At 40.0% G+C, this 20956-nt stretch overlaps 1 protein-coding gene across 3 annotated transcripts in view; it reads right to left on the minus strand.

Moving 5' to 3' along the window:
* The window catches only part of GKAP1 (G kinase anchoring protein 1), a 78237-nt gene extending 65305 nt beyond the window's left edge, over positions 1–12932 (minus strand). For all 3 annotated transcript variants that reach the window (XM_060014945.1, XM_060014944.1, XM_060014943.1), the window contains exons 1-4: positions 12725–12932; positions 12144–12277; positions 3868–4120; positions 1158–1301 (exon numbers count right to left, since the gene is read on the minus strand). In XM_060014945.1, coding sequence (XP_059870928.1) covers positions 1158–1301; positions 3868–4077 — 354 coding nt within the window. In that variant the 5' untranslated portion in view covers positions 4078–4120; positions 12144–12277; positions 12725–12932. The remainder of the gene's footprint in view (positions 1–1157; positions 1302–3867; positions 4121–12143; positions 12278–12724) is intronic.
* Positions 12933–20956: the final 8024 nt, after the last annotated feature.

Genomic DNA, 20956 nt, shown 5'->3' on the forward strand with positions numbered 1-20956 from the left:
CAAAGTGAATCAGCTACACATATACATATATCCCCATATGTCCTTCCTCTTGCGTCTCCCTCCCACCTTCCCTATCCCACCCCTCTAGGTGGACACAAAGCATCGAGCTGATCTCTCTGTGCTATGCACTGCTTCCCACTAGCTATCTATTTTACATTTGGTAGTGTATATCTGTCCATGCCACTCTCTCACTTAGTCCCAGCTTACCCTTCCCCCTCCCCATATCCTCAAGTACATTCTCTACGTCTGTGTCTTTATTCCTGTCCTGCCTCTAGGTTCTTCAGAACCATTTTTTTTTTTTGATTCCATATATATGTGTGAGCATACGGTATTTGTTTTTCTCTTTCTGACTTACTTCACTCTGTGTGAGCCTCTAGGTCCATTCACCTCACTACAAATAACTCAAGTTTTTTATGGCTGAGTAATATTCCATTGTATATATGTGCCACATCTTTGTCCATTCATCGGTCGATGGACACTTAGGTTGCTTCCATGTCCTGGCTATTGTAAATAGAGCTGCAATGAACATTGTGGTACATGACTCCTTTTGAATTATGGTTTTCTCAGGGTATATGCCCAGCAGTGGGATTGCTGGGTCGTACGGTAGTTCTATTTTTAGTTTTTAAGGAACCTCCATACTGTTCTCCATAGTGGCTGTATCAATTTACATTCCCACCAACAGTGCAAGAGGGTCCCCTTTTCTCTACACCCTCTCCAGCATTTATTGTTTGTAGATATTTTGACTGGTGTGAGGTGATACCTCATTGTAGTTTTGATTTGCACTTCTCTAATGATTTCACTGAGTATTTTTAATAAGAGACCTCTGGTCTTACAAATGTGATTTTTTTACTTGAAATAATTTAATCCTGTTTTTCTCCCTTCCCTATCTCTCCCTCATTTGTAAAAAGGCAGATGAATTTAAAACTCAGAAAATAACTGCTTGAAATTGCCAAAACTAACAAATATAATATGTGTCAATCTGCTTTCCTAGTAGATAAAAACCAGAACCTCTTATAAAAAGTAGCAAACACATGGGAGTTAATCCAATATAAAATGCTCCTCAGAACAGTGGTGTCATGGTCAGATGCACTGCTATCTTAAAAATGCAAAAATGCACTGAAAACCAAAGCAAAACAATTTGATTTACTTAGTTGTACCTGCTCATCTCTTTGTCTCCACTCTTGCCAATTTTCTTCCCGTGAATCCTTCTGTACTGGGTTTGGTAATGATAGCTCATGCTGAGCATTACAAATGCCATGGGAGGATTTCTGGGGAATTTTCTTAAAAGCAAGATTCCTAAGCTACGAAACAAACAAAAAATTAAATTCAGTTTACCAATCCTGAGATACAAATGATTATTTTGGAAGTTAAGAAATCAATATTTTTATACTTCTAAATACTCATTATGCTAACTCACAAAGTCACTATTTGAATTTTTTGTAGTCTTTGTAGAATGCTAATTTCACCAGCATTTGAGATAATTTTGGTGGATTTCTCGATGAAATGATTAATAAGTGAGAATGGATTATACTCTACTATACCACCATTTTAATGAGTCTGCTTTTCTAAAGGGAAGTTTATAGGAGTAGAGAACAGGATAACAAGTATGCTTTTAAAATGCAAAACAATAGCGTTCAATAAGATTAAAGTTTAATAGCTTATAAATTTAAAAGTTTAAATAGTGAGAGAAGATAGCTTAAGGAACTCTAACAACTATTTTGCTAGTCCTGAAAAATACAGGGCCTAGTCCACAAAGTAACATAATGAACTAAAACTGTACTGGCCAAGCCACTCCCAACAATAAGAAAAATCTTAGTCACAGAGGTTGAAACAGGGAGAAAAATACTGAGAGGTTACTATGGATTAAAATGTATTCTCTCAAAACATATGTTGTAGGCCTAACCCTTGCTCTCTGTGAATGTGACCTTATTTGGAAATAGGATCTTTGCAAATATAATCAAGTTAAGATTAAGGTTATACTGAATTAGGGTGGGCCCTAATCCAATGAAGGGTATAGACAAAGATACACAAAGAGAACACCATGTAACAGAAGAGGCAGACTGGAAAGATGCAGCCACTAGCCAAGGAACATCAAGGACTGACAGCTACCATAAGAAACTAGGATGAGGCAAGGAGGGAGTCTACTCAGTCTCAGAGAGCGCCTGGCCCCGCTGACACCATGGTTAGAACTTCCAGCCTCTAGAACTGTTAAGAGAATAAATTTCTGTTGTTTTAAGCCACCTGGTTTGTGGTACTTTGTTACAGCAGCCCTAGGAAACCAATGAAGAGGCTTTAAATCAAGGATCAACAATTTAACTGATAATCAATACACTGTTCTGCAAGAGTGATGAGATACAAACATCACTTTAAGCAGCTGTTTTCTGCTGTGGAAAAGACAGAGTAGAGGGGATGCTGCTAGAGACAAAGCCATGGCAGGTACACTACTTATTTATTACAGAAAGTAGACTGACAGAACTATAGCTGTGGAAGTGGGAAGGGAGGATCCTCAGGCTCATTCTCAGTAATGTAATGTAAACCCCACTATTACCTTATTTTTTGTTCCCCACATCTAATACCAAAAAGAAAATGGGGGCTTCCCTGGTGGTGCAGTGGTTGAGAGTCCGCCTGCCGATGCAGGGGACTCAGGTTCGTGCCCCGGTCTGGGAAGATCCCACATGCCGCGGAGCGGCTGGGCCCGTGAGCCATGGCCGCTGAGCCTGCGCGTCCAGAGCCTGTGCTCCGCAACGGGAGAGGCCACAACAGTGGGAGGCCCGCGTACCGCAAAAAAAAAAGAAAAAAAAGAAAAAAAAAGAAAATGGTGGGCAATCAAAAGTTCTGTAAGACTGGACTTCTGAAAGGTTGTATGGTGAGAAAAATGTCTTTTAAAGTGACTCTCTGTGTGGCAGCATTTTAAAGAGATACTTAGAAAGCAATGGTGATGGAAATAAATTGAAAAGGCTTTTTCTAAGTCTTGGGATATTATAAAATGAATATAGGGGGAAAAAAACACTTTTACTACTTCTCTCATTAAGTGATATTGAGAAAAGTCCGTAATATCTAACTGCCTCTTCTGTTAAAACACAGACAGACACAGACTAGAGGTGTTTTTCAATGTTTCTTTTAAAAATAAATGGGCGCATTAAATGTTGGTCACGTAACTCATGCTAGGCATGTCTAGGGGAGAAGGCCCTGTTTACTACCCTTAAGAAACAGATGATCATCAAATGCATAAATGTTCAAGGTTAGTCATAGGCTTATTGTCTAGTCATAGGATTACTGTCTATAACAGTAAAAAAAAAAAAAAAAGGAAACAACCTAAATGTTTATCACAACAATCTGATTAAGTAAACTATGACAAAGCCACATAATTTTAAATAATGTGGATAAAATAATGTAGATCTTTATTTACTCATGGAAACCTGCTCATGCTAATTTTTAAAAAGCCAGATATGAAAGTCTATTATATAGTCTCATTTTCATTTAAGTAAAATATGAATGTATATATGAATGTATCTATATATTCAAGTAAACTTATATATGTATACAGAAAACACATACCAAAATATTAATTTCTTATATCTCTAGTTATATTTACAAATGACCTTTGTTTCCTTTTAAGACTTTGTTTTTCAGAAACGTCTTGGAATGAGCACATAAGCTTCCGTAGACAAAAAAAAAAGGCAATTTAAAATATGTTCATTACATCTGACTTCAAATACACACAAATTTATATCCATTCATTCAAGTCATATTTACCAAGTACCTATGGACCAGGAACTGTGGATACATAGGTCAACAAGATAGTATCTACGCTCATGATGCATACAACCTACTGGGAAAGCAGACATGAGTAATTATAATTGCTACCTCATTTGCTTCACTCTGTTGCTGTTCCTTCTTTTTTCTTCTTTTCTCTCTTTTCTTCTCATTTGTAGTTGATTTATTTGTTTGAGACTTTCCAGTATTCCGACCTTTGCCTTTTCCAGGCTCAGAATCAGAACCACTGCCACTATCCACTTGCAACAAGGCAAAACGAGAAGCAGTAGTGGGAACAGAACTAAGTACTGCTGAGGCCATTGTAAGGATTTTTCTTTTAAAATACTTCTGTCAAGAATAATTCCTGTGGGAAGGGAGAAAGGAGGAAAATGAATAAACACAGTAGAATTTGTTTCAGATTTTAGAACAAATATATATATATACACACACACACACATACACTTCTCCTGACACTGAATTTAGTTAACAGTTGGATTCGTACACACAGTTCTACTGGTAGAAACATACTTTTTAAACTTAAGTAAACAACGTAAGATTGTATAATATAAAAAAGAAAAATGATATACTGAGATTTCACAATTATTGCAAGAATACCACCAATACAATGTATTGATTTTCCATATACAGTTTCCAAAAATTAATGATTTTCCTCTTTCTCTTTTTTTTTTTTTTTGCAGTACGTGGGCCTCTCACTGTTGTGGCCTCTCCCGTTGAGGAGCACAGGCTCCGGACGCGCAGGCTCAGCGGCCATGGCTCACGGGCCCAGCTGCTCCGCGGTATGTGGGATCTTCCTGGACCGGGGTACGAACCCGTGCCCCCTGCATCGGCAGGTGGACTCTCAACCACTGCGCCACCAGGGAAGCCCTTTCCTCTTTCTTTTAAATACACTGCTGTATATTTACATAATTATGGAGAATATCCTAATATATACATATATATGAAGAATATCCTAAATCTGATTAATATATACGTATTTATGGAGAACATCCTAAATCAATATGGTTTACAATGGAAGAGTAAGAATATCATTTTTCACCGCACACAGAGACCATTGGTCCAACTACATACTTATCCCCAACTTCCAAGACAGGAAAAAAGGAGTAGGAAACAAAGAACATTCTTACCGTGTACAAATTCTGCTTGAGTTTGATTCTAGAGAAGTGACAGCAAAATAGACAACTTAAATTCTCTCAACCAAAGGAAACTTTTCAAAATCACCTTCCACCATTATCTTTTAGTTCACTAGTCTCAGTGCCCCCTACCTCTCTTAGCTTTTTTTTCTTTTATTGAAGTATAGTTAATTTACAATGTTGTGTTAGTTTCAAGTGTACAGCAAAGTGATTCAGTTATTTATATATATATATACACATATATATTCTGTTTCAGATTCTTTTCCATCATAGGTTATTACAAGACAGTGATTATAGTTCCCTCTGCTATACAGCAGGTGCTTGTTGTTTACCTATTTTATATATAGTAGTGTGTATATGTTAATCCCAAACTCCTAATTTATCTCCCCCCACTATCCCCCCTTGGTAAGTGTAAGTTTGTTTTCTATGTCTGTGAATCTATTTGTTTTGTAAATAAGTTTATTTGTATCATTTTTTTAGATTCCACATATGTGATATCATATGATACTTGAGTTTCTCTGATTTACTTCACTTAATATGATCATATGTAGGTCCATCCATGTTGCTGCAAATGGCATTATTTCATTCTTTTTATGGCTGAGTAATATTCCATTGTATGTATATACATCTTCTTTAACCATTCATCTGTCGATATTTAGGTTGCTTCCATGTTTTGGTTATTGTAAATAGCGCTGATACGAACATTGGGTTGCATGTATCTTTTTGAATTAGAGTTTTCTCCAGATATATGCCTAGGAGTGGGATTGCTGAATCATATGGCAACTCTATTTTTAGTTTTTTCAGGAGCCTCCATACTGTTCTCCATAGCGGCTGCCCCAATTTACATTCCCACCAACAGTGCAGGAGGGTTCCCTTTTCTCCACAGCCTCCCCAGCATTTATCATTTGTACTTTTTAATGATGGCCATTCTGACTGGTGTGAGGTGATACCTCACTGCAGTTTAGATTTGCATTTCCCTAATAGTTAGCAATACTGAGCATCTTTATGAGCCTGTTGGCCATCTGTATGTCTTCTTTGAAGAAATGTCTATTTAGGCCTTCTGCCTATTTTTTGATTGGGTTTTTTTTTTATGTTAAGCTATATGAGCTGTTTGTATATTTTGGAAATTAATCCCTTGTTGGTACCTTTCAGCTTTTTAAGAGCCTTTTAAACTTAAGACAGGATTGCAAAGGTCCTCTAGTAAAATATATGTACATAAAAAACTGAATCACTTTGCTGTACACCAGAAACTAACACAACATTGTAAATCAACTATACACCAATTAAAAAAAACTTTTTACAAAAAAGGTCCTCTAGTAATATCTAACCCAAATCCTTTTTTACAGATGAGGCAACTGGTACTTAGACTGGTTAGGTCATTCTGCAAGTTACTGGCAAAGTCAGGACCTGAAACTAGATTTGCTGAACCTTACTCTGCAATTTCTAAGTAAGCAGCCTTGTAACTACTAGAAGACTAAGTACTCTCTCAATTCAAAAGAAACAGATTCTCTTAATAAGTTGTGAAACTGAGAAACTTGTTTATTTTGAAATGTATTGAGTACATAACTGAATAAACTATTAAGTTTTTTTAAAAAAAGGAACACTCCAAGTACCTAGCACTAAGATTAACAAAATGTTAACCCACCCCATGCCTCTCCCCAATAGCAACCCCCCAACTCCCACTCTGTCCAGAGATAATTATTATTCTGATTTGTTACTTATCACTTTGTTTTTCTTTATAGTTTTATCATGTCTGTCTTGAGCCACAGCGCTCATATCTGAACTAGCTACTGTTATTTCCACAATATCCTACTGTTTACACAGGTTCACCCTATTCATTGTGGGAAGGGACTGTGTGAAAGTGTGAATACTAAGAGGTGAGGATCACTGAGGTCCATTTTGAAAGCTAACCACACACTACAGTTTGCATGTTTTCAGGAGGGAACAAAAATGAGAAGCATACGTTCAATCTTCCATCTTAACCTAAGAATCTAGAAAATTATTTGGAAATCTTTCAATTTTTTGTTAAACAATGAAAAAAATCAAAAGAAGAACTGAGATTTGAAGATGTCATCTAATAGTTATGAAATCAAAGTATTTTTATCACAATACCACATTCATACCTACTGCTCCTATGTTCAGAAGCATACAGATTAAGATAAAATACCACAACATACAGAGATGACATCACACCATTAAAATTATGACGTATTTTTAGGCTTAAATCTTTCCCACAGACATGAGAATTAAGGCTTTGTAAGTTACTATAAGGAAGAAAATATTACAAAATGAAAAGGAAATTCCAGACTCAAAAATATTAAGGAAAACATTAATTCTGCTTCAACTTCAACATGCCATGTTAAAATCCTGTAAGTTTTAGTAGCTTTGACCACTTTAGGTACACTAATCCTACACAGTTGTTCTACAACTACTGTATTTAATTTTAACTGTCGCAACTATAAATTGCATATGATAGCTGTTCACAAATATTCACCGCCCCTCCCTGAAAGAGAATTGCGTATCACTCTCATGTTGAATGCAGGCTGGCCATGTGACTACCAGTGAAATATAAGCTTTAAAAAGCTTTAAAAGCCAGAACATGGTTCACCGTGTTCTCTTTTCTCTGCTTCTGTTATTGTGGAAGTGTATGCTGAGATGAAGCCTCCTAGAGTCAAGTCTGATGGAGTCTAAAACTACAATGAACAAAATCTCCTTACTAACCTGTAATGGATATGTAGCTTGAGCAAGAAAGCAACTTTGCTGCTTTAAGCTGCTGAGGTTTTCGGGTTGCTACTGCAATATAATCTAACCTTATCATCACTGATAGCTTACACAAATACATTTCCTCTCCATTTCAGGACTGATATCAAAACTGTGAATTTCATATTTGGATTGTTCTGCATGAGTGAAATGTTCACAGGTGTTCTAAATATCTCTCCAAAGCTCACAGAAATTTTTTTTCTTTGAAATGAAAAGAAAAAAGTTTTTAGGCATTGAGAATTTGTGGTTGAGCAGTCGGCCACTGAAGAGTCAGAGACCTAAAGATTATACCTAACAATGCATAAGGAAAACACCAATCTATCTGAAACCCTAGAATCACAGTAGAGACTATCTCTTATACAGTGGACACACACAACAAGCAATAAATATTTCCTGAATGAATGAAAAGAATAAAAGAAAGACAAAGTGAAAAGAAAGCATCAGAACAAATACTGTTAACTGAGAAAAGAATCAGTGATAAACACTCAAAATAATTACTTTTCTGAGGCAGCTACCTATGCTACATCTTAGCAACCCATGTGTTAAAATACTTTCTCTAACTAATGAAAGGGTAAATGGAAAGGGTAAATGCTCACCTCCAATGATCCCTTGTTCGGTAAGGGGTACAGGTAGAATAGGAGAGTGGTAGCCACCTGCACTATACTCTACATAATAGTAAATACTAAAGGCCAAAAATAGCTCTACTCAGCAGCTGAGGGAGTAAGGAGATGGGACAACTGGAAGGGCTCATCATCTGTACTCAAGCTGTACTTAAAAAAAAAAAAAAAGTAATGAACAGCCAACACATCAACTACCTCATTAGCCATGAGAGAAATCTGTATACTATGTCAAAAATCTATATACCATACACTAACCAGTACTTCAGAGGTGGAAGAGGGGGGAAATGTAAATTTTAAATGAAAGAAGGGAATAAAAATATAAAAATAATCCCCAATTTGTAAATATGTGTATTATTTATTTACATACCAAAAGGAGGAAATGCATGGGACTACTCCTTTTCCTTTCTATAGTTTTCACTATTTCCCCAAATATTCTGTAACGACCATATTCCTTCTATAAGAAAAAACTCTCATCGTGAAAAGGAAAAATGGTCATCTATACCCAAATTCAAAAAAGAAAAACATAATGTAATCAAAGCAATATTGATTTTTCTGCCCTGTGTCAAAACTTAAAAAGGGCAACTACAGGTCAGAATTAACAATGACATGCCTCAGGTTCTTTTATGTTAGTGATTGAGAAGATAAATGACACAAAGCAATTGTCAAAGACTGATTATGGTGCATGTTTTTAAGAGAACATTGCCTTCATTAACAGATTTTTCAGAATTTGCAAAAAGATAATCATGTTATACAATCCAGGAATTCATTTGTAACTGCTTTAAAACCTTGAAGAGAAAAAGAGATAAATAAGCAGACCACAAAAACATGAGACTTTTAAAGATACTATTTCAGGGAAAGGCTAGGGTCAGTATTCTTGTGAGGCTACGGTTAGAGGTCTTGTGTCCTAAACTTCTGCATCTCCACCTACGGTCATACCTAAGAGATACTTGGATAAATAGATTCAGAGTTCTTCTCCCTCCCCCTGTTATTTTCCCTTTCTTTATGCATCACATGGTCTTTAAAATCCAGATACCTGAGTATATATAAATGCTCATTTATAAACATACACTTAAATAACAAGGACATAATTAAGATACACAAAACAAAAATACAGTGGACATCCACTAAGCTACCTACATTGGTCAGTCTATGAGTGCAGTGGCTAGTGCTCTATGTTAAACAGTTACAAATTACTAAAATACTACACAAATTAGGTTTTTAGTCCAGAAATTTAATGATTATTTTCTATGTTTCTCCCTCTTCCCTTTGAGTCTCCTTTTATTTTATTTATTTATTTATTTATATATTGGCCACACTCCGCAGCATATGGGATCTTAGTTCCCCAACCAGGGATCAAACCTGCAGAGTCTTAACCACTGGACCACCAGGGAAATCCTGAGTCTCCTTTCAAAAAATAATTTAAAGGCTAATTTAAGTAGTTGAAGGAAGACAAAAGAAAATTTGAAAGATAATTTGAAAACAAATGTTACAGGTCAAATGCATAAGAAACAAATAAGTTTACAAATATGCAGGCAGCTCATCACATATAAGTGCAACATTCTATAATTTCTTAATGAATCTATTAGTAAAAACTATTAATTCCTCTATACTTAAAATCGCAGCAAAATCAAATTATAGTGAAGTCTCCACTTTATATATACTCAATACTAGAAAAGCCAATTACTTATTAAATATTAGAGCATATGTTAGGGCTTTCTATAGCAACTGTCCTTCCTCAGATTTTGTACTCCAGCAAAACAAACTACTTAAAATTTCCTGACCACACATTTAGTTTTACTTGCTCAAATCTTTTTGCTGTGCCTTTTGCCTAAAATGCCCTCCATCTCTTCCACTTACAACTTGTATTTGTTCCTTAAAATCCTGCTCAGATGCTAGGATCTCTATAACGCTTTCTCTGACCTGCCTGTTTAATCATTCCCTCCTTTGTAATATTTCTGTAGTTTATATTTACTTTTATTACTGAATAGATTTAATTAAAATTATCTGTTTACTGTTGTGCCTAGCCCCTTATAATCCTGATTTCAACATTCTGAAAGGCAAGAGCTTCTTCTTTCCACCCCTAACAAAACCACAGGACCTGGCACACAGAAGATACATTTATTGAATTTGTTTTTTTAAAAAATATTTACATTCCCCAAGTACACAGCTATCTATGCATTCAAAGACAAGCTCTAAAATAGAATGGAGCTAAAGAAAATGCAAAGTGCACTAGAGATAATCCTCAATTCCCAGAATGCAAATGTGAGTTAACAGTGATTATTAGCAGTTCAAAGTTGCTTCATTATAAGGGCCATTCTACTAACTGATTATCACCACAACTAATTTTGTTTAGGAAACATATTTGTTTAGGAAACACAACTGGTTTCAAAGTATTGATTAAAAAGAACTAGGATACATGAGGAGCTTAAGTAAACTACTTTTTTAAATGAATAGCCTAAACTGCAAGCAGAAGGATTTATAAACAGCTGATCCTCTTGGGCTCCTCTACTAAGGTTCTGAGGACCAGTGCCACTATGATGTAATCCCTTTAGACTATGATCTCTCTAAGGTCAAGAAAGATGGTAGGAGTAGCCATACCTCAGGTCCAGGGAACCACAATTAGGGCACTTCAAAACTGGTATATGTATAAGCTCCTCAATCAAGACCAAATATATCCCTTTTATAAAATGTAATGATAGTCATCTTCTATTAACACTATTGACCAGTAAGCCTGATGAAAAAAGAAGTGAATACCATGTAGATACCAACTAGTGTGGTCTCACTGAAATGTAGCTTAGATTAAAAAAAAAACAAAAACCATAAAATGAAATGGCATTGAGTATGAATGACTTAATACCTGGTGAAATTTTTTATCATATTATTTCACGTCTGTTCCTCAAATAACACAACTACACAATATCTTTCACTTTGGCTTCTTATAAAGTAAGGTTCACAACCAGTAAGTGCCAAGAGCATACCAAAACTTTGCTCGCAACAAACTTAACGCAAACAAACCATATAAACTTAATGGGTATGCCCTAAATTCCATTTTTTTTCTTCATAGTTAAATACTGCCTCCCATCTCCAATCTGCATCACCTAATTTCTGTGGGTTGAAAAACCTAGGCAAAAAGTACAAGCAGGTACTGGTTGAAGACCTAAGGGATTCGCCTATAAATAAAGCACATGTATTTTCATTTGCCCCAGTGATCTCTTGGTCAACTTCTGGGTTCTTCACTCTTAAAGAGTGAAGCCACCTGATTATCTTATAGATAAGTTTGTTGTAACCATTTATGACAATATCTTCCATTAATTAGGATTTGACTGATGAGAACTTAAGTGTTATGAACCTGTTGAGAAAAAAAATCTAAGTTTCCACAGATTAAAGATTTAAAAATTTTTTAATTGCCACAAAGTTCAATATTCTTATGGCTGCAAGTCAAATTTGTTAAACTGATGATTCAGGTTACAATCACAAGCACGTTTACTACGTAAAGAAATAGTAATGAACAGTGCAGAGAAAATTTCACTGGCTTTTCAGTAGAGGAAAGACGATCTTTCATTAGTGCTTCTAATGAAAGCCATAGCACCTACTCAATTGTAGAATCTAGCTAAGGTAAGAATGAAAAATCTAAAACAAGGCGGAGAGAAAAGACAATTTAATAAGTCATTTTTTATCACTGTTCAATATCTACCAAGCACCCTAAGTGCTAGAGATGACAAAAATTCTGGAAGAGTGCTTGTTCCAAACAATAACTACAAAAAACAAACAAAATTCAAAATCCTTCTCCCTTTTACTCTTCAATAGTTAGCGGAGAGGAGGAGAAGCACTTTACTCAAAAAGTAATTCACTATACCTCATTCACGAATGAAAGCCAAATTTCACCCACAGGCTGTTAACCAATGCTCCAAAACTTATTCGCGCAAAGTACATACAGAAGGAAACAGAGCTGGGCGAGACCTAACTCGGGCAGAGAAGCGGCTTCAAAACCTGAAAGGGAGAAAACAGCGAGTCAGGACGAAGCTCCAGAAATTTCCGAGCGCCTGGCTCCCCGGGCGGGAGCGCGATGCCCGCGGCGGGGAGGGGGCGGCGGCACCTGTCACTCGACGGCCCAGACACCGCGGTCGACCCCGGCCCCGGCCCCCGCGGGGTCTCGGGAGCCGCAGGCACCGCCCGGGCGCCTGGGCCTGAGGTCGGCGTGGGTCTCTCTCCGCCGCCCCCGAGACCAGAGCCGAGCGTCGGGGCCGCGGCCCTTCCCAAGGAGCGGCCCTCCCGCGCACTCTGCCCAGCGGCTCCGGACAGCGGGGCCCATCGCCTCAGGCCGAGTCCCCAACTGCCGAGACTGGGGCGCACGGAGCAGCGCGGCCGAGCCGCCACCACCGCCTCAGGGTCCCCGGAGCGGTCCCCCGCGAGGCGGCCCGCCCTCCGCGTACTCACCGGGCCTCCCCGGCCGCCGGCACGGCCCTCCTCTCCCTCCTCCCCCCGCCGCCGCCGCCGCTCCGCGGCTCCTGGGGCGGCCGCACTGGGCGTTGGGACTGCGCTGGGTCAAGTGTCGGGGGGCAGGGGCGGGCTCGCTCCGGGCGGGGGTCGCACGGCGGACCCGCGAGCGGGCGCGGAGCACTAACGGGCCCCGGGGCGGCGGGCCGGGCGGACCGCGGCGGGGAGCGCGGCTGCGGGCTGCGGTGAGGGGCGGGGAAAACGCGGCCGCGAGCTGAGGGCGGGAGGGAAGTCCCGGCGGAGGGGGCGGCTTGAGAGCCGCGGGGCGGAGCGGGGGAGGGGCCTGACGCGCCCGCCGCCGCGCGCGGGGGTTTGTTTATTTTCTAGGTTGGTTGCTGCGCTGTCGCGTGGGTAGGGGTTCGCGGGTGACGTGAGCGCCCGGAGTTGGGGGAAAGGACCAGACCCACCTGCTGGAGAAGGGGAGCTACGGGGGCCGGGCAGGGTCCAAACGTCTCACGTAGGCGGCGGCGCCGCGGTCTTCGGGGTTACCGGGAAGAGAAGGGCTTACCCGGGGTAGGTGGAAGGACGGAGGCCTCCCGAGAGAATAGGACTCCAGGCTATTTCTCCGCAGTTCGGCGGCTTCACCTGAATCGCGGAGAGCAGTTAGAGAGCCCTGCAGTGGAAAAGGGCCAGTGGAACGTGGGGGCCCGAATTCCCAGCCCCTCCGGGCTCGACCTCCAGTTAGTGAAGTAGGGTTGGTCCTGCAAACAAGATTTGAATAGAAAGACTGCATCATTTCTCTGTAAGGAAAATAATGAACATTGCTCAGTTCTCTGTAGAGTTACAGCACTTTCACGTTACCTCCCTTCGTGCTACATCAGGTAGTAGGATTCTCATTTTGCAAGCCAAGTTAAGTGACTTACCCAAAGCCTCACATCTAATAAACGGCACAGCCGGAACACAGCTGTCCTGACTTCAAATTCTGTGCTGCTTACCGTTGTGTCACATTATCTTCCTAAATCACTTTGTTTCAACTAATAGTAGACGCCCCCATAGGTAAGACGCTGCAGGGTTACAGAGGGGAGTTAAAGCTGTTATCCTTGCCTTCAAAATAAGAAATAATACAAGGATAAAACAGTTAAAAGACAAACCATGACAGATGCCATGTGAAAAATACAGAGTACTGCAGAATATCAAAGAACTGCTCACACCTGTCTGGGGAATCAGGAAAGAAAGGCAGTAAGGAGGAGAAGGCATTTGGGATTGACCTTGAAGGAGATGGGGATGGTTTTACAACAAGAAGAGACAGCATGAGAACATATATGAAAGTGAATCAATGGAAGTTGTGTTCAGGAAAAGCAAATGGTAAGGCTCTAGGGCATGTTGAGAAGTGGCAGACACAGAGGAGAATGGGGCCTGGGATGCCAAGTGGAAGAATTTGTATTCAAATCATTACTTAGTTTTTGTGGTTTAAAAGTTTGGGGGTTTAAAAACCTTGCTTTTCTTTGATCTCTCTGTGAATGGATACAGAAATGAGAGGTGGGAAAATGGTCAGATAGACTTGCCATAGGCCAGGTAAAAGGTAATGATAAATCTGAACTAAAGGTAAGGCAGGAGGAATTTAAAAGAGCTTGGCTAAAAGATGATGTGGAAGCAGAATCTACAGAATTTGGCATTTGATTAATTGGTTTTCCAGTAAGAGGGGATTGCTTGAGAACATACATGAAGGAGGAAGAGAAAAATTAAAGGTAATGGAGGTTTTGAGTTTGGAGATAATTATAGAAGATAGAAAAAAGACAATTAGAGATAGGAATAGGAACTTCTTGAGAGATCAATTTAGACTTGGACATTTTAAGGGTTTGAAAGATTGTTGAGACAGCCAGATAGAGGTGGACACTGAGAAGTTAGATGTAAAGGTTTTGAAGTAAGGGTAAGAGGGTTGAACTAGAAAATAGATTGGGAAGTTATCAGCCTAGCAGTGATACCACTGTGAGAGAAAAAAAGAAAACAAAGGGCAGAATCTTGGAGAACATCTTCTTTAGAACCTTGCTACTCAAAGCATGGTCAGTGGCCCAGCCACACTGGCCCAGCATCACCAGGGGGTTTGTTGGAAAGGTGGAATCTCAGCCCTCCCCACCCCAGACCTGCTGAATCAGGTCTTCAGTTTAACGAGAACCCCAAGTGATTTGTATCACATTAAAGTTTAAGAAGCTCAGACCTAGATGAGAAAAGCCAACAAATAAAGAAGGGATCTAACCTAGATAGAGAAGCCAGCAAAGAAAGAGAGGAGGAAGTGGGAGGAGAACCAGAGAAACACAGAATCACCAAAGCAAGATACATTGGAGTTTCACAAAGACAGGGGCAGGAAGGAGAGTTGATCACAATATCCAAAACCACAGAGGTCAAAAAGTGCAAGGAAAGAAGGTATGTTTGAACTTTGTGATTAAGTGGTGTGGTCATTATGACCATGTTGTTCTAACTGAAAGCTTGGAAACTGCCCCTTTGTGATTGGGGACAGCCTAGAAATATAATCCCTCCAGTCCCCACATATATGGGACATATTAAAGTAGGCTTGCGGATTTCATAGTGGGACAAAGTAGAAGTTCTTTTCTAGTTGCTTCTATCTTCTCAGTGAAATAAGAAACAAGATCATTTTGGGAGACTGCTAATTGTCCATCACAATGTATTCTCTCTTTCTTCCTGACCACAGAGACTATTTTTCTCAGCCTTTCTTTCAGTTGGGTATGGTCAAATGTGAAGTTATTGCTACTGGAATGTGAGCAGAGATGATGTCGGCCACTGCCAGGCTAGTGTGCCTCCTTCATGCATTTTTCCTTCCTGCCAGCTGGATTATGCAGATGACTACAAGTCCCTGGAGTTGGCAGAACCACAGAAAGAACGTGCAGGGATGAAGGAGAGCTGCCCATTGACCTGGAACACCCACTCTGGATTATTTTGTGAGCAAGGTATAAATTTCTATTGAGTGGGAGCCATAACATTTTTGTTTGTTATAACAGTTTAGCCTACTGTGGCTCATGTAGTTATTAACTGAAAGTAATGAGGGGGGAGTTAGCAGGGGAGGGAGAGAAGAAAAGAGATGAAATACTAGTCTGTCAGTGTGGGAGAGGGAATTGATGAGGGAAACATGGTAAGGTTTCCAGGCACTAATAACGCCCACCTGAGTGAGTGGCCATGAATTTATAGTGAGACCAGTCATTATGATTGTGCATTTTTCTCCAGCCAGATTTAGTTGCTCATGCGATGTGCAAGCACTGAGTAGGCAGTTTTGGATTACCCAGGACTGAGATTTGGCTGGGCAAGTAGGATGGGGAGAGATTGGCAAAGGGTAGTTGAGGGTAGATGCAAAGGAGGCATTATAATTTCAGATGTGGTAAGAAATAAGGCTTTGAGAGGGGTGGGGAACTGTGAAAAGATGGGAGGGTGAATGGAATGGTGTTTCTGATCAGGTTGAAGAATTGCTGGAGTTTAGGTACCATAGAGAATGACCTGAAAAGAGAAGAGAGGGGTTGGAGAGTAGTAGGCTTGAAATTAAAATTAGAAGTAATGTCAAGGTGTAGGGAATGACCATAAGAGTGGGTAGATGCGATAGCAGAGGGAAAGATCATTCCAAGAGAGATGGTCAAGGAACTGAGAGGCAGTAAGAATTTGAAAGATATCTATGTCTATATCTATATCTATATCTTGCAAAGAATTATCTGCAGATGTGACAGTGGTGTTGGAGTAGTGAGTAGCTTTGAAGAGAGTGATAATGAGCCTGGTCCTAAAATCTTCAAAGAATGAGGGGCTGAATGCTCTGAATTAAGGTGTTCAAGGCCATCAGTGATTTAAGATGTTAAACTCTTGCATGTTTCAGGCACTTTAAAGTTTTGTTGCTAATGTGAGATTTCTAATTGCTTCTCTTTGACCTCTCAGATTACAGATGGTGACTGCTTTCTTTAAGAGGAAATGCCCATCTGTCTGTATTATAAAACAAACACATGCTAGGGTTCCCAGTTTAAATGACTATGCTTTAAAATTGGTCATAAACTACTCCTTCTACCTCCAACATGTATCTTCAAATAGACACATCAAAAGTGATGCTAGCCTTGCCACATCAAATAATGTGCTGTAAATGTTAAAATTCTATGTGAAAAACCTCAGCTATAGCTTAAGCTAACAATAAATAGGGATTGATTAGAGGCCTGACAAGTTGAAAATAACAAGATTACCTGTAGTTTAAAACATGAAGTACCCCATTATATAGCATAGGTGGTCTGGAGTCAGACTGCTAGGTGTTGAATCACAGCATCCATCTCATGGGATTATTGTGAGGATAAAATATTAATATATATAATACATATAAGCATTTAAAAGACTTTTTAGCACATATAAGCACTCAATAAAATTTAGGTATATTATTGTACTAATCTATATCTAATTCTTATAGAATTGCCTATAACTATAGTTGGACTTTTCCCACTTAGAAAACATGTTCGTTACATCTATTCGTGTTCATGGTAAGGAGACTTCTGGTTAAACACGGTGCATTGATCACATGTTTTTCCCTACTCACTCCAGATACCTCATTAAAATGAGAGTGAAGGGATAAAAAAGGTATAAACCCATAAAGACAATGCAAACAGGAAAAAAGATCCCTGCTGATGAAGGATGTCAACAAACTTAGGAACATGGAAGGAGATGGATGAGTGACAACTAACTTACCCAAACTAAAAAATTTAATATCTAAGCTCCTGGGAGGAGGTTGACCCAGCCAGAGTGAACCTTTTCACATCCTAGACCCTGGAAAGGGTCTGAAGCTAGAGCTGCCGCACCTCTGAAAGCAGAAGTAGAGTGGGACTGAGAATGGGAATTTATTATGAAGACTTTATGATGAACAGTGGGATCCTTCCTTCCCCCAGTCCCTAACCCATTCCCTCCTGCCTTAACTCAGCAGACAGGAAGTTTACTTTCTGGACAGTTTGATGCAGGGCTCCTCTGGACCCCAGGCAGAGCTAAGGACAGGGATGACTCACTCCATAGAAAAGCAGAATTAAATGAAGTTATGCATGTTGAGTTATGAGACATATCCCCCCCACCCCAGCTTCATTCCCGAATTCAGATTCTAGAATGCTGGGATCATGTCAGGGAACTAGAAGCTTCCTCTGGGTGGAAAACCAGCTGGTCCAAGAGTAAAAGCCTACAAATACTGACAATTGGGGGTTCTGTAATGGAGAATGTGGCTTGTCACCTATCTCTTTACAATGAAGACCAACAATAGACAAGTCCTGTTCCTACCAACAGAAGCTCTCATCCACTGTTAGTCAATAGTGAATAGTCCAGGATCTCCAGATATTTGAAGAAACCTCCTTACATGAAAGAGCCTGAAATGAACAAACAGGGTAAAGAAAGAAAAAAAGAAAAAGTCAGAGAGAGAGGGAGGGAAAGAAGGAAGGAAGGAAAGAAAGAAGAAGAAGAAGAGAAAAAGAAAAGAGGGGCTTCCCTGGTGGCGCAGTGGTTGAGAGTCCGCCTGCAGATGCAGGGGACACGGGTTCGTGCTCCCGTCTGGGAAGATCCCACATGCCGCGGAGCAGCTAGGCCTGTGAGCCATGGCCGCTGAGCCTGCGCATCCGGAGCCTGTGCTCCGCAACGGGAGAGGCCACAGCAGTGAGAGGCCCACGTACGGCGAAAAAAAAAAAGAAGAAAAGAAACAGAGACAATGGAGGGAGCAGAAAAAGATGTCAAAGTAAAAAATTTTAACTCACATATGCTCAGGAATCTACTAGAGGGAGATGCCTCATCAAAATAAGGGTGTAAACCAAGAAACAGAAACACATAGGACCTACCTGGTAAACAGGAGCTCCAACAAAAGAGAAAATAGGGAGAATTCCTGAGATAAAGGTGAAGGGAAGTTCCAGGATGACGACTGTGTAGCAGGCCTGGAGAGCAGTCTACTCTGACACAGGAGGATGGAGGGCTCCAGAAGGGATGTCTCCAAGGAAAAAACAAAACAACAACTATAAAAGCCACAGAATTGATCGATTACCTACTATGTTTGAACCTTATGAGAGAAATTTCACAGCTCTGGTGGAACATATAGAGATGAAATGGTGATAGGATATAGAGAAAACTAAGCAACCCAAGGAAGAGGGGGCTATAAATTCCAGGGAAAACAAAATAATTGTGGTGGACTATATGATTGTTTAGTACTTGATGTTACCTTCCTGGAGGAGAATTATACTTCCCTGCCCCATTGATGTCAGACCCGGCAGGGTGAATTACGGTGGCCAGGGAAATAGAGGCACAGGCAGAAGCTTTAGAGCCATGTCTCTGAGCCTGCCACAAGGTGGGCACTTGTTAGAGGCTGCCTCTGGCCATCTGAGTCCTGAATGCAGACACGGTAGAGCGAACTGCAGCTGGCCTGCCGCCAACATGCTGTGTAAATGAGAAATAACCCTTTATTGTTGTAGGCCACTGAGGTTTTTGTGGTAATTTGTTAATGCAGCATAATTAACCTCTCCTGACTGATATAACATGGGATGCTGTGGACAATATATAAAATAGAGATTAAAATATATAAACACTGAACAATGGGATATAAGCATATTGGGAAATTAGTAAATGGCATAAAATGGCTAAAACGGAATAACTAAGCCATGGCAATAGAAATGTGCTCTTTAGGGCTTCCCTGGTGGCACAGTAGTTGAGAATCTGCCTACTAATGCAGGGGACACGGGTTCGAGCCCTGGTCTGGGAAGACCCCATATGCCGCGGAGCAACTAGGCCCGTGAACCACAATTACTGAGCCTGCGCGTCTGGAGCCTGTGCTCCGCAGCAAGAGAGACCGCGGTAGTGAAGAGGCCCACGCACCGCAATGAAGAGTGGGACCCCACTTGCCACAACTAGAGAAAGCCCTCGCACAGAAACAAAGACCCAATACAGCCAAAAATATAAATAAATAAATAAATAAAAGATTACTGTTAATTAAAAAAAAAAGAAAAAAGAAATGTGCTTTTTAGAAACGTGGAGTTAAATAGTAGAACAGCAGTTTTCCTCTGAGAAGCAGGCATCAGAGTGACGACCAATGGAGCAGGGCCTTCTGTTTATTGTTACGAGCCTTGTAATTATTTGACTCAAACCATATATGCTGTCACTTTGAAAAAAATGACAAGAAAAAATGTAAGAAAAAATTTTTTTCTTACACTTAAGAAAAAATTAATGCCAAGTGAGAAGAGGGAAATGTTGTAGTATTATTGTTTTCTTGTTTTTTGTGTGTTTTTAATAAATTTATTTTATTTATTTATTTATTTATTTGGCCGCGTTGGGTCTTCGTTTCTGTGCGAGGGCTTTCTCTAGTTGCAGCGAGCGGGGGCCACTCTTCATCGCGGTGCGCAGGCCTCTTACTGTTGCGGCCTCTCCTGTTGCAGAGCACAGGCTCCAGACGCGCAGGCTCAGTAGTTGTGGCTCTCGGGCCCCAGTTGCTCCGCGGCATGTGGGATCTTCTCAGACCAGGGCTCAAACCCGTGTCCCCTGCACTGGCAGGCAGATTCTCAACCACTGCGCCACCAGGGAAGCCCAGTATTATTGTTCTTAATTCAGTCAATTTAATAGACTGATCATTAATCATCCCACAGTAATATTAAGATTGTAAGTAAAACTATTCCTGATTAATAATTAATTTTAAAATATCTTTTTCAAGAGAATTGGATGAATCAAATAAGCTAAACTTTTTCATTCTACCTTCACACTGTCCACTACAAAATAGAAATGTCAATATGGCTTTGCTAGTATTTTGACTCAGCTACCTCCTTCCCTTGCCCTTACTATGGTGTTATTTATAGTGTACTATTTATATGAAGTCAAACATCACTAACTTGAATTTGAAAAATGACCTACGTGAATATGGAATTGTTTTATGAAAGGCTATTTTGTACTTTCAAAAATAATTAATTTTTAAAATACCCTCTCACACTAGACCCCCCCCCCAAAAAAAAGGATTTTCCTCAGGAGCCTTGCAGTGATTAAAATCGATGTTATGCATAGATATAGACACAGATATCACCTATAAATTATTTGTAAATAATTAGTTCTACTTAATGGGTTTTAAATTCTCTTCTGGTATTTTGTACATCATTTGTACTATGTCTAAAGAGAAAGGATTTCGGGCAGCAAAAGTAAACCAGTCCAATTGCTGTGTAAATTGTACAGAATAAATGCAGCAGGCTTTCCATAGCC

The sequence above is a fragment of the Delphinus delphis genome, chromosome 6 (genome assembly GCF_949987515.2).
Source record: "Delphinus delphis chromosome 6, mDelDel1.2, whole genome shotgun sequence".
Lineage (NCBI taxonomy): Eukaryota > Metazoa > Chordata > Mammalia > Artiodactyla > Delphinidae > Delphinus > Delphinus delphis.